At 40.6% G+C, this 14,405-nt stretch overlaps 4 protein-coding genes and 1 long non-coding RNA gene across 12 annotated transcripts in view; 4 read left to right on the top strand and 1 right to left on the bottom strand.

Annotated features, from left to right (window-relative positions):
* Positions 1-14,405, top strand: part of LOC6494985 (potassium channel subfamily T member 2) — a 93,921-nt gene that overhangs the window by 57,500 nt on the left and 22,016 nt on the right. The window contains exon 1 of one of the 7 annotated variants that reach the window (XM_032450875.2): positions 13,924-14,160. The exons of the other annotated variants lie outside the window; for them this stretch is intronic. Coding sequence (XP_032306766.1) covers positions 14,069-14,160 — 92 coding nt within the window. The 5' untranslated portion in view covers positions 13,924-14,068. Of the gene's footprint in view, positions 1-13,923; positions 14,161-14,405 lie in introns of those variants that run through there. 7 annotated transcript variants of the gene reach the window in all.
* LOC6502535 lies at positions 1,331-2,259 on the top strand. The gene is made up of 2 exons (XM_001959241.4): positions 1,331-1,643; positions 1,703-2,259. Exon 1 carries the CDS (start codon positions 1,492-1,494, stop codon positions 1,612-1,614), a length of 123 nt encoding a protein of 40 aa, XP_001959277.2. The 5' UTR covers positions 1,331-1,491; the 3' UTR covers positions 1,615-1,643; positions 1,703-2,259.
* On the top strand, positions 1,948-2,259 carry LOC123256969. The gene has a single exon (XM_044715555.1). The coding sequence runs from the start codon at positions 1,948-1,950 to the stop codon at positions 2,149-2,151; it is 204 nt and encodes a 67-aa protein (XP_044571490.1). The 3' UTR covers positions 2,152-2,259.
* Positions 3,283-3,967, bottom strand: LOC116654729 (protein PXR1). Its single transcript, XM_032450878.2, has one exon. It carries the CDS (start codon positions 3,806-3,808, stop codon positions 3,416-3,418), a length of 393 nt encoding a protein of 130 aa, XP_032306769.1. The 5' UTR covers positions 3,809-3,967; the 3' UTR covers positions 3,283-3,415.
* LOC26514510 lies at positions 4,100-6,188 on the top strand. Of its 2 annotated transcripts, XR_001408697.3 has the most exons (4): positions 4,125-4,374; positions 4,452-4,829; positions 4,905-5,959; positions 6,023-6,188. It is a non-coding gene; the product is annotated as an uncharacterized LOC26514510 (long non-coding RNA). The 2 variants fall into 2 exon arrangements; XR_001408696.3 differs by having other exon boundaries at positions 4,100-4,374; positions 4,452-5,959.

Here is a 14,405-nt window from a genome sequence, read left to right as displayed (position 1 = left end):
TATAAATTGTCGCTAAAGAACAAAGGGGTATTGGGGAGGACTGAGCCAGCTGCTCTTTGGTTTTGGTTGCTTTTGAGTGACATCGAAAAACAAACACACAGCCGCACAAACTTGGCCCTGTTGTGTGGTTTATATAAGTCAGAAGCCACTGCTCCAGTCACTTGCAACAATGTGGTCTTGTCACGAACAGGCCTAGGTATTACCAGGTTCAAGAGCTTCTAATAGAAGTGATTTAAATTTCTAATTTAAGATAAAATATTAAAAAAAATACAAAGCAAGCTATTCTAATTGTTTTGAAATGCCAGCTTTTGAATCAGTATGAACTCAGACTCTATCAATTTGGGTGTGAATCGTGCACACAGTATCTCTTTCTTTTGGATAAATCTTAAATGGTCCAAAATTTTTCAGTTCACTTACCAGTTTAGTCTATTTTCTATTTAATAAAAATGCGAAACCTTTGCGATCGCGTATCAGCACTAGCGGCCGGGGTACTGGTCGGAGCGTGGTATGCAAAAACCTATCCTTGTGAACTTCCTGACGCGGAAGCTGCTGCCAAGGCTGCCAAGGACAAAGCAAACGAGAAAGGCAAGAAGGCGGAACAGAAAACCAAACAAAAAACAAAATAGGCTAAACTGAGTAATCCTCTAAGATCCTGCAAATGGGACATTGCTCATTTTAGCTAACAAGAAAGATACGTATGTGTGGCAGCAATTTGGCTGATCGACAAATTTTTATTTTTAGCCAAATCTTCCAGTAGGCACTCCCAAAATTCCAATCTCGGAGAACGAAAGTAGATAGAGCCTACCTACAAATGAAGAATCCCTCGAAGAGGCCCACGGATCCGAAGAAGATGTGTTTTTCTTTTATTCTGAACTGTTTATAAAATCTACTCACCTGATGGAATCAGTTCTGAAGAATGACGAGACATTGAGGCACTAAATAAAGTCAAATGATATTATATAATATGCCAGTGATTCGAATTTTACTTGAGGACCCCTCACTGTTTTCACATTTTCCCTAAAATCATGTTACTTGCAACATGTGGTGCCTTTGTTGTTTCCACAAATGTGTATTCACGATTTCGGGGCAAAGGCAAAGTGGTGGTGCCAGCCGTAGGTGGTAAAAGTGTGCTTTAATTCTGTATATTTTTTTTTTTTCACAGCCGACGGATACACAGCGTGGTAATTCCCGCTAATTAAATTGGTCTTTGTAATCTTTCAGTTAATTAAGTGCACCCGCCTTGGGTGGCGACAGTCTGAATGGCTTTCTGAAATTGCCACAGAGCTGGCTTTGAAATTTGTGTAAAAAGCATGCGATGTTAGGCTGCCCGGGCACAATTCATTTATTCCATTCGGTTTTCAGTTCAGGACGCCACAGTCGACTGCCAGACTTCAAATAAAAATTCCAAAATAGTTTCATATTCAAAATTGGTTTGTTCCATCGGGGTTCCATCGAGGTAATACTTCCTGAGGTAGTAACAGCCGCAGCGCCATGCATTTAATGTGCGAACGGATATCCTCGGTTTTTGCCGGAATCATTGTCGGACTCTGGTTTGCCAAGACCTTCCCAAAAGAGACCGAGGATGCCAAGAAGGGCAAGGACAAGAAAAAATAGGACAATCATTAGTTCCTCCTGAGCTTAAGGTGCGCATAGCATATATTTCATAATATTTTAAACCTTTCATTGATTAGAGTATATTTAGTCTTAGATCAAATAGGAAACATCTTAGTAGGCAAGCAAGGAATATCAACCAGCTGTCAACTCCGACAATGACATACCTCAGTATACATTCAGCTTTCAACCAGATCTATCATCGTTCGGCTTGTCTAAAATTCTCCGTCCTTCTCTTTTTTTTTAACTCAGCCTAGTTAGGAAATCAAAATTTCGTTTTAAATTCGTGGCAAAGCCGAGTTCTGAAGAACGAGAAGCGCATCCTTGGATACAATCATGCCCTGTTGCAAACGCGCTGAGGTCCGGCGGGTGTGCCACCCGCTGCCATCCCTACTATCCCGATTCAATTGTACGCCGTGCAATCGGGTCCTGTTCTTCGTCATCGGAGTGGGAATTGGGGTGTTCTTTGTAAACAACAAGAATAGCAAAAAGGACAGCAAAGGCGATTCGAAGAAAAAGGGCTCGAAGGATAAGAAGTAGATTGGCAGAGTTCGCGGCCGGAGTATCAAAACTCAGCCAAGATATGGATCCAAGATATGTCCAACCGATCAGATGCAATAACCAAATAAATAACTATCACGATTTTAAGTCACTCTTTACATCACATCAACATATTCTGATCCATTTAATAATGCATCAGTCGAGCAAGTTGCAAGTGCAAGAGTCGTGCCTATTTTCCGGCATAGTCGCCGGTCTATCTATCTAACCAAATTAAATCGGCTGGTAGATGACTTTGTCCACCGAAGAATTTAATGGATTCCAAATTTTCCAGTAGATAAAATCATCAATGGAGTAATTTATCAATCGAACAATTATCGCGCCTCGGACGGACTTATTCGATTGATGTATTCTCTATGAGTGCCTCAAGTCGACGACAACATTTCTCTCGATCATTTTATAAAATTTTAGATGATTTCCGCTGTCAATTGGAGCGTTTTTTTTTGGGGCAAGCCGCCTACCCACCTGTTTGGAATTAGTTTTTTAGATCAAGAAGCAAAAAGTACACTGATTTTTTCAATCGATTGTTAACCGGAATAAAAAAAATGTAAACTAAAAAAAGCAAAATAAAAGTGAATTTAAAATATAAAAAATATATATGTTATAAAAATGGGACTCTAGAGCTCTTCTCATATTCTCAAAAATAATATACCTTTTATCGTACCGGGTATTAAAACGTAATAAGATACTTTTATTGATTGCTCTGAGAGAAAAGGGGACTGTATTTGTTCCCTAGAAAAAAGGTTTTATTGTAAGGGTGTATAATATTTTTTTTTATTAAATATTTGTCAAGTGCTTCAAAAGTGATGTTAGTACTTGGATCAACTCAGTACCAAGAAACGAGTATTTAATTTACACAAAGATTTGTATAAATATTTGTATGAATATTATATTCTGTATTTTTGCTCGCTCACTGGCAATTTAAAAAAGAAATTTGAAGAGCCTTGGTAAATAATCCTTGAATATCCTAGTTTCGCGCTTAGTTCACGCAGCGTCAAACTCCGTGTAATATATAACTTTTCCGGGCCATCGTGTCCTTGGGGAACTGCGGGTAGGAAAACACTAGGAATTGGGTATTTTGTACTTTCCTAAACATGGTACTACTGCACTATATGATTTTTGATAAATTTAACTGATAATTTTGCATGTCGGAGGGACAATAATTGTTACATTATCATGGCATTTTTTTACGGCGAATTGGAGCTCATCATCTCGATCTTAGTTGCTTTTGGGGGGGAGGACGACCTTATTTTTTCTTTTCGTCCTTTCCGTCCTTCTTGCCGGCTGCCTCCTTCTTTTCTTTATCCTTTTTCTCCTTTTCCTTCTTCTCTTTCTCTTTTTTCTCCTTGTCGGCCTTGTCCTTCTCTGCTTTCTCCTTCTCCTTCTGCTTCTTCTCCTTTTCCTTGCGGTCCTTCTCCTTCTCCTTGGGCGACTTGTTAGCCTCTTCGCGGGCCTTCTCCGCGTCCTTCTTCAGCTTGTCCCAATAGAGTCCGATCCCGGCTCCAACAAGGAAGAAGAAGAACCGGTTACAGGGAACGCAGTTAAGCTTCTGCCACAAAGTCGGCGGCGGCTTGCAAGGGGGCGGGGGCGGCGGGCAGCATCGCGGCGTTGGAGGGCACCTCGGCGGCTCATCGCACATCTTTAGGGGTAATGTTTAATGGAATTCAAATTCGGACTTAACGATCGAGAGTCCCGACAAAAAATTTTAATTTTACAACAAAAATATATCCAAAATATGTTGTTAGCCGAATGAAAAATTTAGAGTAGTGAGAGGAGCTACAACATTGTCATAGGCAATGAGTCAAGTATCTGACGTAAAACCCAAACACTATTTTAAAATGAAAATTGAGACCCAAATTTTTCCACAAGAAGATTTCTAATATTTCAAAAATTGTTCAGCGTTCAAAAAAAAATTCATTGCCTACTTTTTTGGGCAAGCAGTCATCTATTCTTATGGACATGCTTGTATTTGAGATTTATCACCTTTCCTTGACTAAAATGTCTTTTTAAAAATTCTAAAGCATATTTAATTTAAATTTTCAAACCTAACACTTCATTTTTGGCTACTTATTAGGGAAAGTTATACAAAAATTTCAAAAATACATCCCCCACCACCATAGAATGGACAACTTTTTCGCACTGACTTTTGTTGTGGGCTGTCTGGTTGGATTTTTATTCGGCAAACACCATAAGTAAAACGATAAGGTAAACAATTCAATGCATATATTTAAGTAGGCTTTGTGCCCTGACTTGCCAACCAATTAACTATTTTATTTCCCAAGCTCCAAGAGATAACATTCTCTTGCTGGAGCCTATAAGTATTGTACTTCTTATACACGAAAATGGATGTGGACTTTCTGATAACCTTCTTAGTTGGCTTGTTGGTGGGATACATAATAGCCAAACACGCATAATCCAACTTGGAATGGACCAAAGAGCCCCTTGAAAATATTGTTCAAAATTCACTTGCTTGGTTAAGGTCAACATCTGGATATTGCTCCCATTCTCCAGGGCATATCATATTCTGGACATTTTCCGCCATAATATAAATCTTCAGGTTCAGAATCCAGAAAGCAAAATGACTCACGTAATCTCCTTTGCCTTGGGGATAATCATTGGAATGATGTCTTGCCGAAAATGTTAAACTGAGCTGGCAACTGGTAACAGAAATTCAAATTAGATATTCCAAAGTAGGCTTGTACTTCGCAATCATTCACAAATATATCTTTCCCAAGTCACATCTATACAATTTTCTTGGAGCTACAAGTTTTACTCTCAACTTATACGAAATGGATTTGGACTGGGTCATAACGTTTGTAGTTGGAATTTTGGTTGGATACTTATTAGCCAAGAATACCTAAACAATCCCGAAATAGATGGATCGAAGTGCACTTGGAAAATATTTTTAAAATTTATTTTGCTTGGCGAGGGTCAACATCTGTTTATCTCACACTCTCCTAAGCCTATCAAGTCCAGACTCCAACAACGCAAGTCAGTCAGGATCAACAGGATCAAGCAGCAGGAAGAAAAATGACTCCCGTAATCTCCTTCGCCTTGGGTGTAATAGTTGGAATGCTGAGTTGCCGAAAATGTTGACCTGAGCCGTTTATTGACCGAGCTTAATTGGAAAAATTTCTAAAGTTGACATGAATAAATAAACACTGAAAAGTGCTTAAAATATATCTTCTTTTTTTCTTCAAAACACTTTAAAATAGTATAGTCCTTTCTGAAAGGAAGAAACTAGTTTTTATAGCGAAGAAGTTGGTATTTTAGGGAGATTCCTCATAGAGGTCTGGACATTGGGCACTAAATAAAAATTTCATGACAAAAATAGGAAATCTAGTAAGCCTGTTTATTTTGTTTACAAAAAAGTTACAAATCGGTTTTGTTTTTTAACACTGACGCAGTCCGGATAAATAGTCCGAAGTCCTTCAATAATACACTCCTCCGATCATGTTTCCTGAAAAGAAAGACACGGACTGGCTTCTGACCCTCATTGTTGGCATAATCGTGGGCTATTTAATTGCCACACACAACGAATAGAAGAAAAGATGGAAAAGAAGCAAGTACAAATGAAATAAAATTCAAGTAGAAACCTCAAATCCAAGTAGGCATGCTGTTTATGGCTATGGAGAGTACGAAATAGATTCATCATTCCATAATCTACTTTCTTCTCGGAACAACGTCAAAATTTTCCGTTCTCGGACTTAAAAATTTTTAAAGGGACATGCAGAGGTTCATAACATTTATTGTTGGTGGAATTTGCGGTTATTTGCTTGCCAAGAACAGAGTAAGTTACTTAATCCGTTGAATATTAGAGCAATTTCTTTAGTGACTCTTTATTATTTTTCAGTAACTTGCAATGATCCACATTATTGCCTTTGGTTTGGGCGTGGTGTGTGGCATGTTCGTATGCCGACGCTGCGAGCCCTGAGAACAGATGTCCTGCATAGAGAGTCCATTTAACAGACTTTTGTTCCTTTTTATCTAATAAAATGAGAAGGCTGCTGTAAAACCAAGTTATTAAAGGCATTTTCTTTCAAGAGAAGACCCTATAACGGTCTCTAGATCCCATAACAGACTCTCCAATTCCTACAAGGTAGATCGAAGCCTCGCTTGTCAAAAATATCCAACAAAATAATACACAAGTTTAAGCTGTTCTTTTGAAATTCAGGTTCAATGCATTTATGAGTTTGTTGAAAGTTTCTAGACCCTTTTAATAGCTAAAAAACAAAGGCAACCGCAATAAATATATATGTCAGAAGGTGAGTTGGGTAGAACTTGGCAAAGTTTAAGGAAAGGCAAAAACTTTGCACTTCCTCAATCTTGCCGAGCGTCAAAGTCAAACTTAAAGGGTTACCTATGTGCTCCGTTCCATGTGCGAGAGTGTGGCAATCTTCCTGCCACTTTACTCCTACCTGCACCTGCACCACCATCTCCCCATCCACCTGACTCACCTGCCTGCTGCCCATTCATTATGATTGATTATTGAGAAAATCCAGGACGATACATGGAGGATATATAGGCATATGTATGTGTGTACCTATGACGACGTCGTAAGCCGCACAAAACGTTTAACAAATGAGAAGACAGACGAGGTCCTGACACACAAATGAACTCGTTCATGCGCTACCCCGAGCCATTTCAATCAGTCTCTGGGTCCCCCAGATCTGGCTCAGGCCGCAGCATCCGCATAAATAAATATTTTATGAACTCGGCACCAGCTCCTCCGGATTCGGATCCATTTCCAGTTGGGTTAGGCTCGAGTGCGTCGCTCTGCATAACTTACGGCCGGAATGTTTGTGGCAAGTCTTATCTGCGGCGCAAACAGACAAAGGTTGCCACCCAGCAGCACCATCCTGTCCCAAATATAAGTAACACTTTCCCATGCTTTTCATCTGCGGTTAGGTAATTGGTTGAGGTGGCGGAGCTCCAAAGATTGACTCGCCCACAAAATGAAATGGTTGCCATCGAGAATGATTGATGCCCGGTCGTGTTCCCGGACCAGGAGCAAGGCAAGGTCCTGGCCGCAAAGGCTAAATTGCTCGAGGTCCTGGGGACTAGGATTTATAAGGCAGCCAACAGGTAGGGTTGTGCCACTTACCTGGCCTTGAAATGCCTTATATCCTTGTAGAACCTCTCTTTCCCCCACCCACTATCCTTTCCACTGATTGGCTAAGCTGTCGTCTATTTGTTTCTCCTGCCAAAAGTGCTCCTCCAGCATTCCGCATACTAATTTGTCAATACAAAGTTTTAATTGAATTTTTGGTTCACATGTTGGCGTTTAATTTATGCAGTGTTCTGGCTAACAGCTAGGATTTGAATTTCTGTTGAGTCCTTACGAGTTTTCTGTTAATGGAAAGCTTTTAATTAACAGAATGTCACTTGATGCTTTTTGCTCTCTGTAAGCTTTGGGCTCTCCTGCTCTCTCTTTCGTTCTGTCCCTCTTTCTCCCGGTCGGAGAAAATGTAAACAAAGTCCTCGAACTCTTTACCGGCATTCCTCAGCTGTTTGGCGCCATTTCATTTCACCACAGTGGTGAGTTTTCGCATTTCCGTTTCGCACTGCGAGCCTGCGCCACTTCCTTTTGCCGAGTTAGGTCCTTGGGCCCGACGATTAGTCCTTATCCTTGTGCCGAAGCGAGCGTACCGAATCCTGCCGCCAATACGCTTCAACCGCGATTTAATTTCAAGCCGTTACATTGAAAATTGAAACAAAAACTTAGTTTTTTTAAATTAAAGAGTAGAGTTTAGTGTAGAGAGTGTAGAGTTTTAAACGGTAACAAGTGATTAAAGTTACAGAAGTTTAAAAAATAGAGTGTTTAATAGAAATAGAAAATTAAAATAAAAGAAGTGTTAGAAATCCGTCAAATATTAAAATATAAAATATTAAATCAAGCCACATTTATAATCCCATAAACCGAGACTTAAAATATTAATTATTTTAAAATAAACTCAATTAGCATAGAGTTAATCCAGTTACTCAACAGACACAAGAAAACCAATTCTGTAATTAGCCAAGTTAATACTCCACCTAATCAGGCAGGGCCTAATAGGGATTAGAAACTCTGCCAGACGACCAAGTTGGCTGCCTGACTGACTAACTGGCTGGTTGTAGTTTGTTGTCACTGAAAATTTGCGGCAATTCAACCATCAGAGAGTTTTGCCAACAAACTGACTTGGCAAGACGACGAGGAGGACTTTGAGGGGGAATGCAAGTTGGAGAAAGTTTTTACGACAAACTTTCCGCAAGTCGAAATCATTTATGATAACTTGACATGCGCCACATGTTGGGCGTCCGTCCTAGCCAAATGGGGAGAAGATTAATTGGATTCAATATTAATAATCAAACGGGAGGAGCTGGCAAATGAAGCCGGAGGAGTCTATAATTAGACAAGGGATAGAGGCGGTGGAACCATAAAGGGGCGTGGCCAGAGTGTTGACAAGTCCGCCCGGATCCGTCTGGCTGGCCGTGTAATTGAGTTATTTCTCTTGGATTTTTACCATTTTATTATTATTAAATGGCTGCTGCGACAACAAGCTGTTAATGGCATCCCATAAAAATGGCGTATCTCAAGCTCCTTTATTTCCCTCACTCCCTGTCAGTGTGTGTGTGTGTGTGTGTGAGTGCTTTTGTGAGTGCTTTTGTGAGTGTGTATGTAAGCGTAGCCTAAGCGGCGTCATGATTGTTTTAATGGCTACTTGAACGGAAATTAACTGACAGCTGCAGATAAATGAAATACCCGCTCCGGCGACATTCCCAGCCACTCAAGTGCCTCTGCCTTCACAACCGCAGGTCCTTAAAGCTCCCTCCCTCAGTCCTGACTGACTTACTGCAATCAAAATCGAACATTAAGGACAAGCGGAAAATGCGTAGCGACTTTTTTCCACCTCACTTTTGCGAAGCTTTCGAACAGGAGTCGTCGCCCGCCACTCGTTCGCCACTTTTCCAAATATTTGCACATTGAAATGTCAAATAAGCTAATTTGTACCATAATTCCAATTTCATATATGTAAACACACACACAGTCGCTCACACTTTAGAAGCTAAATTTTTCATATATGATAAACAGAAATGGCAACCAATTTCGTTCCACCAGCAGCAGCAAGAACAACAAAAAACCTAAATGCAAATTGCTTTTCGGAGCGAAGAATATGAAAATTATGAAATATGTGCGACATTTCTATTTGCATACATTTGGCCAAGGAATCGTGGCTGCCTGGCCTGGCTAAGGGGGGAGCAGGGTTGGGTAAACAAAAGCCAATTGAGGCCAAAGGTGAAAGTCACGAAAGCTAATTGAAAATTTTTCACAGAACTCCTAATAAATGATTTAAATGTGCGAAATTATTTGGTTTTCATTAACATTTTCAAGACGAGTTCAACATAAATTATTTCAATGCAATTAATTTTCTTTTTAATTAAATTTAAATCCACTAATAGATGGTGTTTATTAATGGTGACACATTATAAAAACCGCGATAAAAGCTCAATAAATTAAATCCATTAATCAGTAGAGAGGCTTAAAACCAACAGTGTGATTCATAAGCCTTGTTGGACTAAGCTTTAAGGTCATATCTCTCTCCCTGAACTATGTATCTGTCTAGTTAACATATTTCTTAGCCCCATAAGCCCCCTTTTTACTCACTTAGAACTCAATTTTCGCCATAGTTCATCAAAGACCACTCTTGTAAAGAAAACTTCACCTTCGGCCGGCCATCAACGTTTCATTTAATTTGCTTTTCCTTTTATTCTTTGAACCACAAAAGAGGGATCAAGAGAAATGTTAAAAAGAGTGCAGAGAGGTGGGAAAAACAACATGCTAAACGCTTTGTAATTCGCCTTTGTTTGGGCCAAGAGCCATTAAGCTGCCCAAGTGATAAATTCCCTCAGCCTCTACACTCAACTTTGCTCTTTTTTTTTCAGAGCCAGTTCACAAAAGGTCGCGTGCGGTTTCGGCCAAGTTTAGAGAATTGATTTATGAACGGAGTGGCTATGGTTAGGGCTAATGCCCTGCTCCTCCGTCTTCATCGGCCTTTGGTGGAATGTCCTGCGGCTGTTTGCTTGTTGCATGTAATGACGTCATTAGGGGCAAATTGCCGCTATTTAACGGCCATCGATTGCTTCCGCACGATTAAATATGCTAAAGCCGAAGGGGAAGCAAGCAACAGTTTGTCCTGTGGTTTGTCTGCCAGACTTCCTTGCTGTCTTTTATTTTACTCTTTTTTTTTTTTTTTGTGTCCTGACATGTCGTGCCCTTGTCGTGGTGACGCCTACTTTTTAAACTGTTGCGCATTTGGCCGACAGCCAAGGCGTGCCACTGTCTGTTACTCCTGTTCCTCCACCATCGCCCTGTCCCCCTCGCCTTATCACTCTCACTTTCTCCGCATTCCGGTGGCGCGTGCCAACTTTCACTCGAATCGAAGCAGCTCACGCAATGCTTGCAAAAATAGCTGGAAAAATAACCATTAATCAACAAGTTGAGGCAGCTACGGAGCAGTTCTCTACCCTGGCAGGGTGAAAAAAAAAATGTTTATATTAGTCAAATATTTACGAATACTGTCAAAAATAAATTATTAATTAGGGGCGTAGTGTCATGCCAATTTAATAAATTGAAATAACGAGTAGAAGTAATATATTATCTATAATTAGTTGTCTATAATAATAAATGCAGTTTTTCTAGCAGTCTTAAGGCAACTATTTTCTCAGAAACTTTAAGCCTTTAAGTTTCATCCTACAAAGTAGGAAAGTAACTCTTAAATTTTCCCAAAGAATGAGGCAAAAATGTTGTAGCTTTTTAAGACAGCTTGTTTTTTAAGCGACCTCCACTATTTATGAGATTTTTTACAACATCCAGTAGCTACCATAGCCGCCTTTCGCTTTCAATCATTTTAAAAATTCACAAAAAGTAGAGTTCTTTTTACAACCCACCGTAAATATTTCATACTATTTTTGCAAAAGAAAAAAGGGGAAAAATTACAATATGCGAACATGCCACAGAATGCTGCAGGATGGATGTACCCTTTGAAATTCAAAAGCAAGAATGGCCTACCTCGTGGAACTCCTGAATGGCTCGATCGCGTGGGAAATGGCAATATGTTGGGGTTGCCCCAAAAGGCATATTTGTAAGGCTAATTGGGGGCAGATGCGAATGCAACTTAGGTCTGCTCCACTGAGCAGCTGCTCGGAGCACATCAAAGACACATTCCCGTGCCCAATTCCCGTTTCCCATTTCCGAGCCATTGAAATGTGCAGCATTAGAGGTTCGGGGGCGGGATGTAGGAACATTTGATCCCATCATATTTCTTTCGTATTCTGGGGATTTTCTGGGGGGTGTGCAATCAAGATACAAGCCCATTAAAATACGACCTTCAGTCAATTTAAGCGATTCAGACATCAAGTTTATTATGCTGCACATAAAGCCAGGACATAAACTTTGAGCAGAAATCATAAAATGAAATGGCAGTGGCAGTGGCAGTGAAAGTGGCAAGAGGTGGCGAGGTTTTAGCCAAAAAAGAGTTCATGAACTGTGACGTCTTTGGACTTCCGCAGAAGCAGCGGGCAAAGGTCACCGGATTTCCAATTTCTATTCGCTTGGCTCACCAAAATGAATAAAGATATTTCGTTGGCTATGCAAATGGGCCAAGAGCACCAAAGCAGCATAGCAGCTTCATTTCAGCGACGAAACAAAGCCCGAAAACTGTCTGGACAATGAAACAAAAGCTCTTTCAAAATATTTAAATTTTATGCAGCCAAATTGATTTGTTTGCCAGTTCAACGTTCCCCAAGTTGAGTTGGGTTTGGCTTGCTCCAAGGAATACGTACATACTGTTCATGTGTCGAGTGTTAATGCAAATGTTTGCATACATTTAGGCAACATACCCCCCTAACGATTGTTGTGTCTGTCTGCCTTCAAGGATATAGGGGATCTGGGCAATCGATAAACCTAATGAGCTGTGGAACAAGCAGACAGACAGGGAGTGCTGGTGTCGGGGCTTGTTTTAAAATTAACCTTCATGCGGGAACCCAAAATAGAATCAAAGTACTTCCTTAATGGTTAAAGAATCGGTTCTATAAAAGTAGGAAAATATTAAAAAAGTTTAGGGCTTTTATTTCAGACCACCTTGTTACAAGAGTTAAAGGAAATTACCTATGAGTAATAGTAAACCTTTATTGATTTCCTTGACATAGATTGTAATTAGGAATGCTTGTGTTACTTCTGTTTTTCGCACCCTTGCTGGTAGCCCCCGAAAAAAATTGGGTTACTTACCCCCCAGAGGCCCCTACTCTCGGGTCGGCCATAAAGAGGTGTTAACCACGGGACAGGCCAATTACTGTAATTGTAGGGCCCACGAAAAAAAGCGCCACATCACACGGGCATTACGCGCCAAATACATGCCTCCAACGGGGCGTATACTTGATTGCGACAGACAGACAGTCGGCGCGGCACGCACTCTAGATTTCCACCGAAAGCACTTCGATTAATCACTTCGAAATGCCTAAATAATTCAGAGGCAACCTCCAAACCATAGCCATGCAAATTGCATTCGGAGACAGAATGAATAAAAGAAAGCGACTCGAAGGGAAAAAATTGCATTATAGAAGTGTTTCAATCAGAGCATCGAGGTCACAGTAGTGCCATCTGAAGCACCAGCAGGAGCAAGCAGAGTCAGCAAAAGTTCAAAGTTCATAGATAAGAGAAGCGTTCTTTTTTGTTGAGGATTTTCTTAGGTTTTTTAATTGAAGTCCCCGGCAAGGCAAAGGCCATTAACCAAGGCGACAGATGGCTTAAGGCCAGACCACAACCAATTTAAATTACAGAAAGCAAAGGGATACGACTTCAACCACAAAATGTCCTTCGGCAGTGAGGCAGATAGATAGAAATACTTGTATTTTTGTCATTTATCAATGTGTCACTTAGCCAGACTCCTCAGGTCACGTCTAATGATTTGGCTTTGCTGCCTGTCAGCGAAAGTCAAAAGCCATAAATTCGATTGACTCTTCTGGGCCACTTGATGGATCCTCCTCGGGCCAATCTGGCTTAAAGCGAGTGCCATAACGACACTTTAAAGAATCTCCTCACCCGCGGCGAACATGAATTTGCAATTAAAAAGCAATCACAACGTATTATATTGTTGATGAAAGGCATAAAAGCTCCAGCTCCTGCTACTACTTCATTTCTTTAAATAATGAATGTGTTTACAATTGAATTCCGGATTAACAATTGAACACAAAATGTTCAGTGTTCGATGCTTGGGGAGGTAAATAATATTCCAGCTGGCTCATGCATTTTAATTAATTGCGCAAATTGAAAAGGGAAGTGAAAAATAATGTAAACAGAGGGGGATAGCCATCCAGTAATGCCATGTCAAATAATAACAACAATAAAAAGTGTAAAAAGCGGGCTTAATGACAAAATGAGGACACCGAGCTGGTTTATCTTCCGCTGCCACTTCCACCAGCAATTTCCGCTGGAACAGTTTTCAAGGCTATGGCCGTTCGGGCAATAAATTTATTAAATGGCCACAGAACACACAACGGGGGCAGGACAATAGCATAAACAAAAGAAGGGAAAAAATCATGTTAAACAAGCTATAAATAAGTGTGCTTCGGAATGTGTGTGTGTGTGTATTCGTCCTGTCCTCAATTGCGTGTCCAAACAACAAAATTAATTGCCCAGCCAGGAATCAGTCGGAGCAATCAATTTTGATTAAAGTTGAAGCGCCACCAAAGACCATTATTAAAGTATTGCTAAAGCCATTCCATTCAGGGTCCTTCAAAGCATACAATACATATCACTGAAAAAAAAATTAACCCTCCAAGAGATCGAAACGTGAAATGCAATCGGCAAGTGTGATCGAAACGTGAAATTAACTAAAGTGCTAAGGGGCAGTCGCGCCAAATGGATCATCTATTATGCAACATGGCGGGCAACAGTCGCAATTCGTCCTACAATTGTCTCTCCTCGTGGGACTCCTATGATCGAATACCCAGGTAAGCCGCGACACGCCTCCACTTCACTTCACTTCACTCCACTCCAGTGCAGGACCCCTCGAGGCATCTAACTTAATTCGAAATTCGATTTAAAAAGCAGTCGAGCACAGCGTGATTGCCATTAACAGGTCAAAGCAGGAGCGAGGCGTCGATTCATAATCGAATCAGGACTCAACTAAAAGCCCACACACATTAGAGTGCGAAAACAGCCGGAGTACGCGAGTCCTGGCGAGTTCTCGCAACGC

This window comes from Drosophila ananassae, chromosome 3L, assembly GCF_017639315.1.
Source record: "Drosophila ananassae strain 14024-0371.13 chromosome 3L, ASM1763931v2, whole genome shotgun sequence".
Taxonomy (NCBI): Eukaryota; Metazoa; Arthropoda; class Insecta; order Diptera; family Drosophilidae; genus Drosophila; species Drosophila ananassae.
This window is presented reverse-complemented; position numbering and strand designations above follow the sequence as displayed.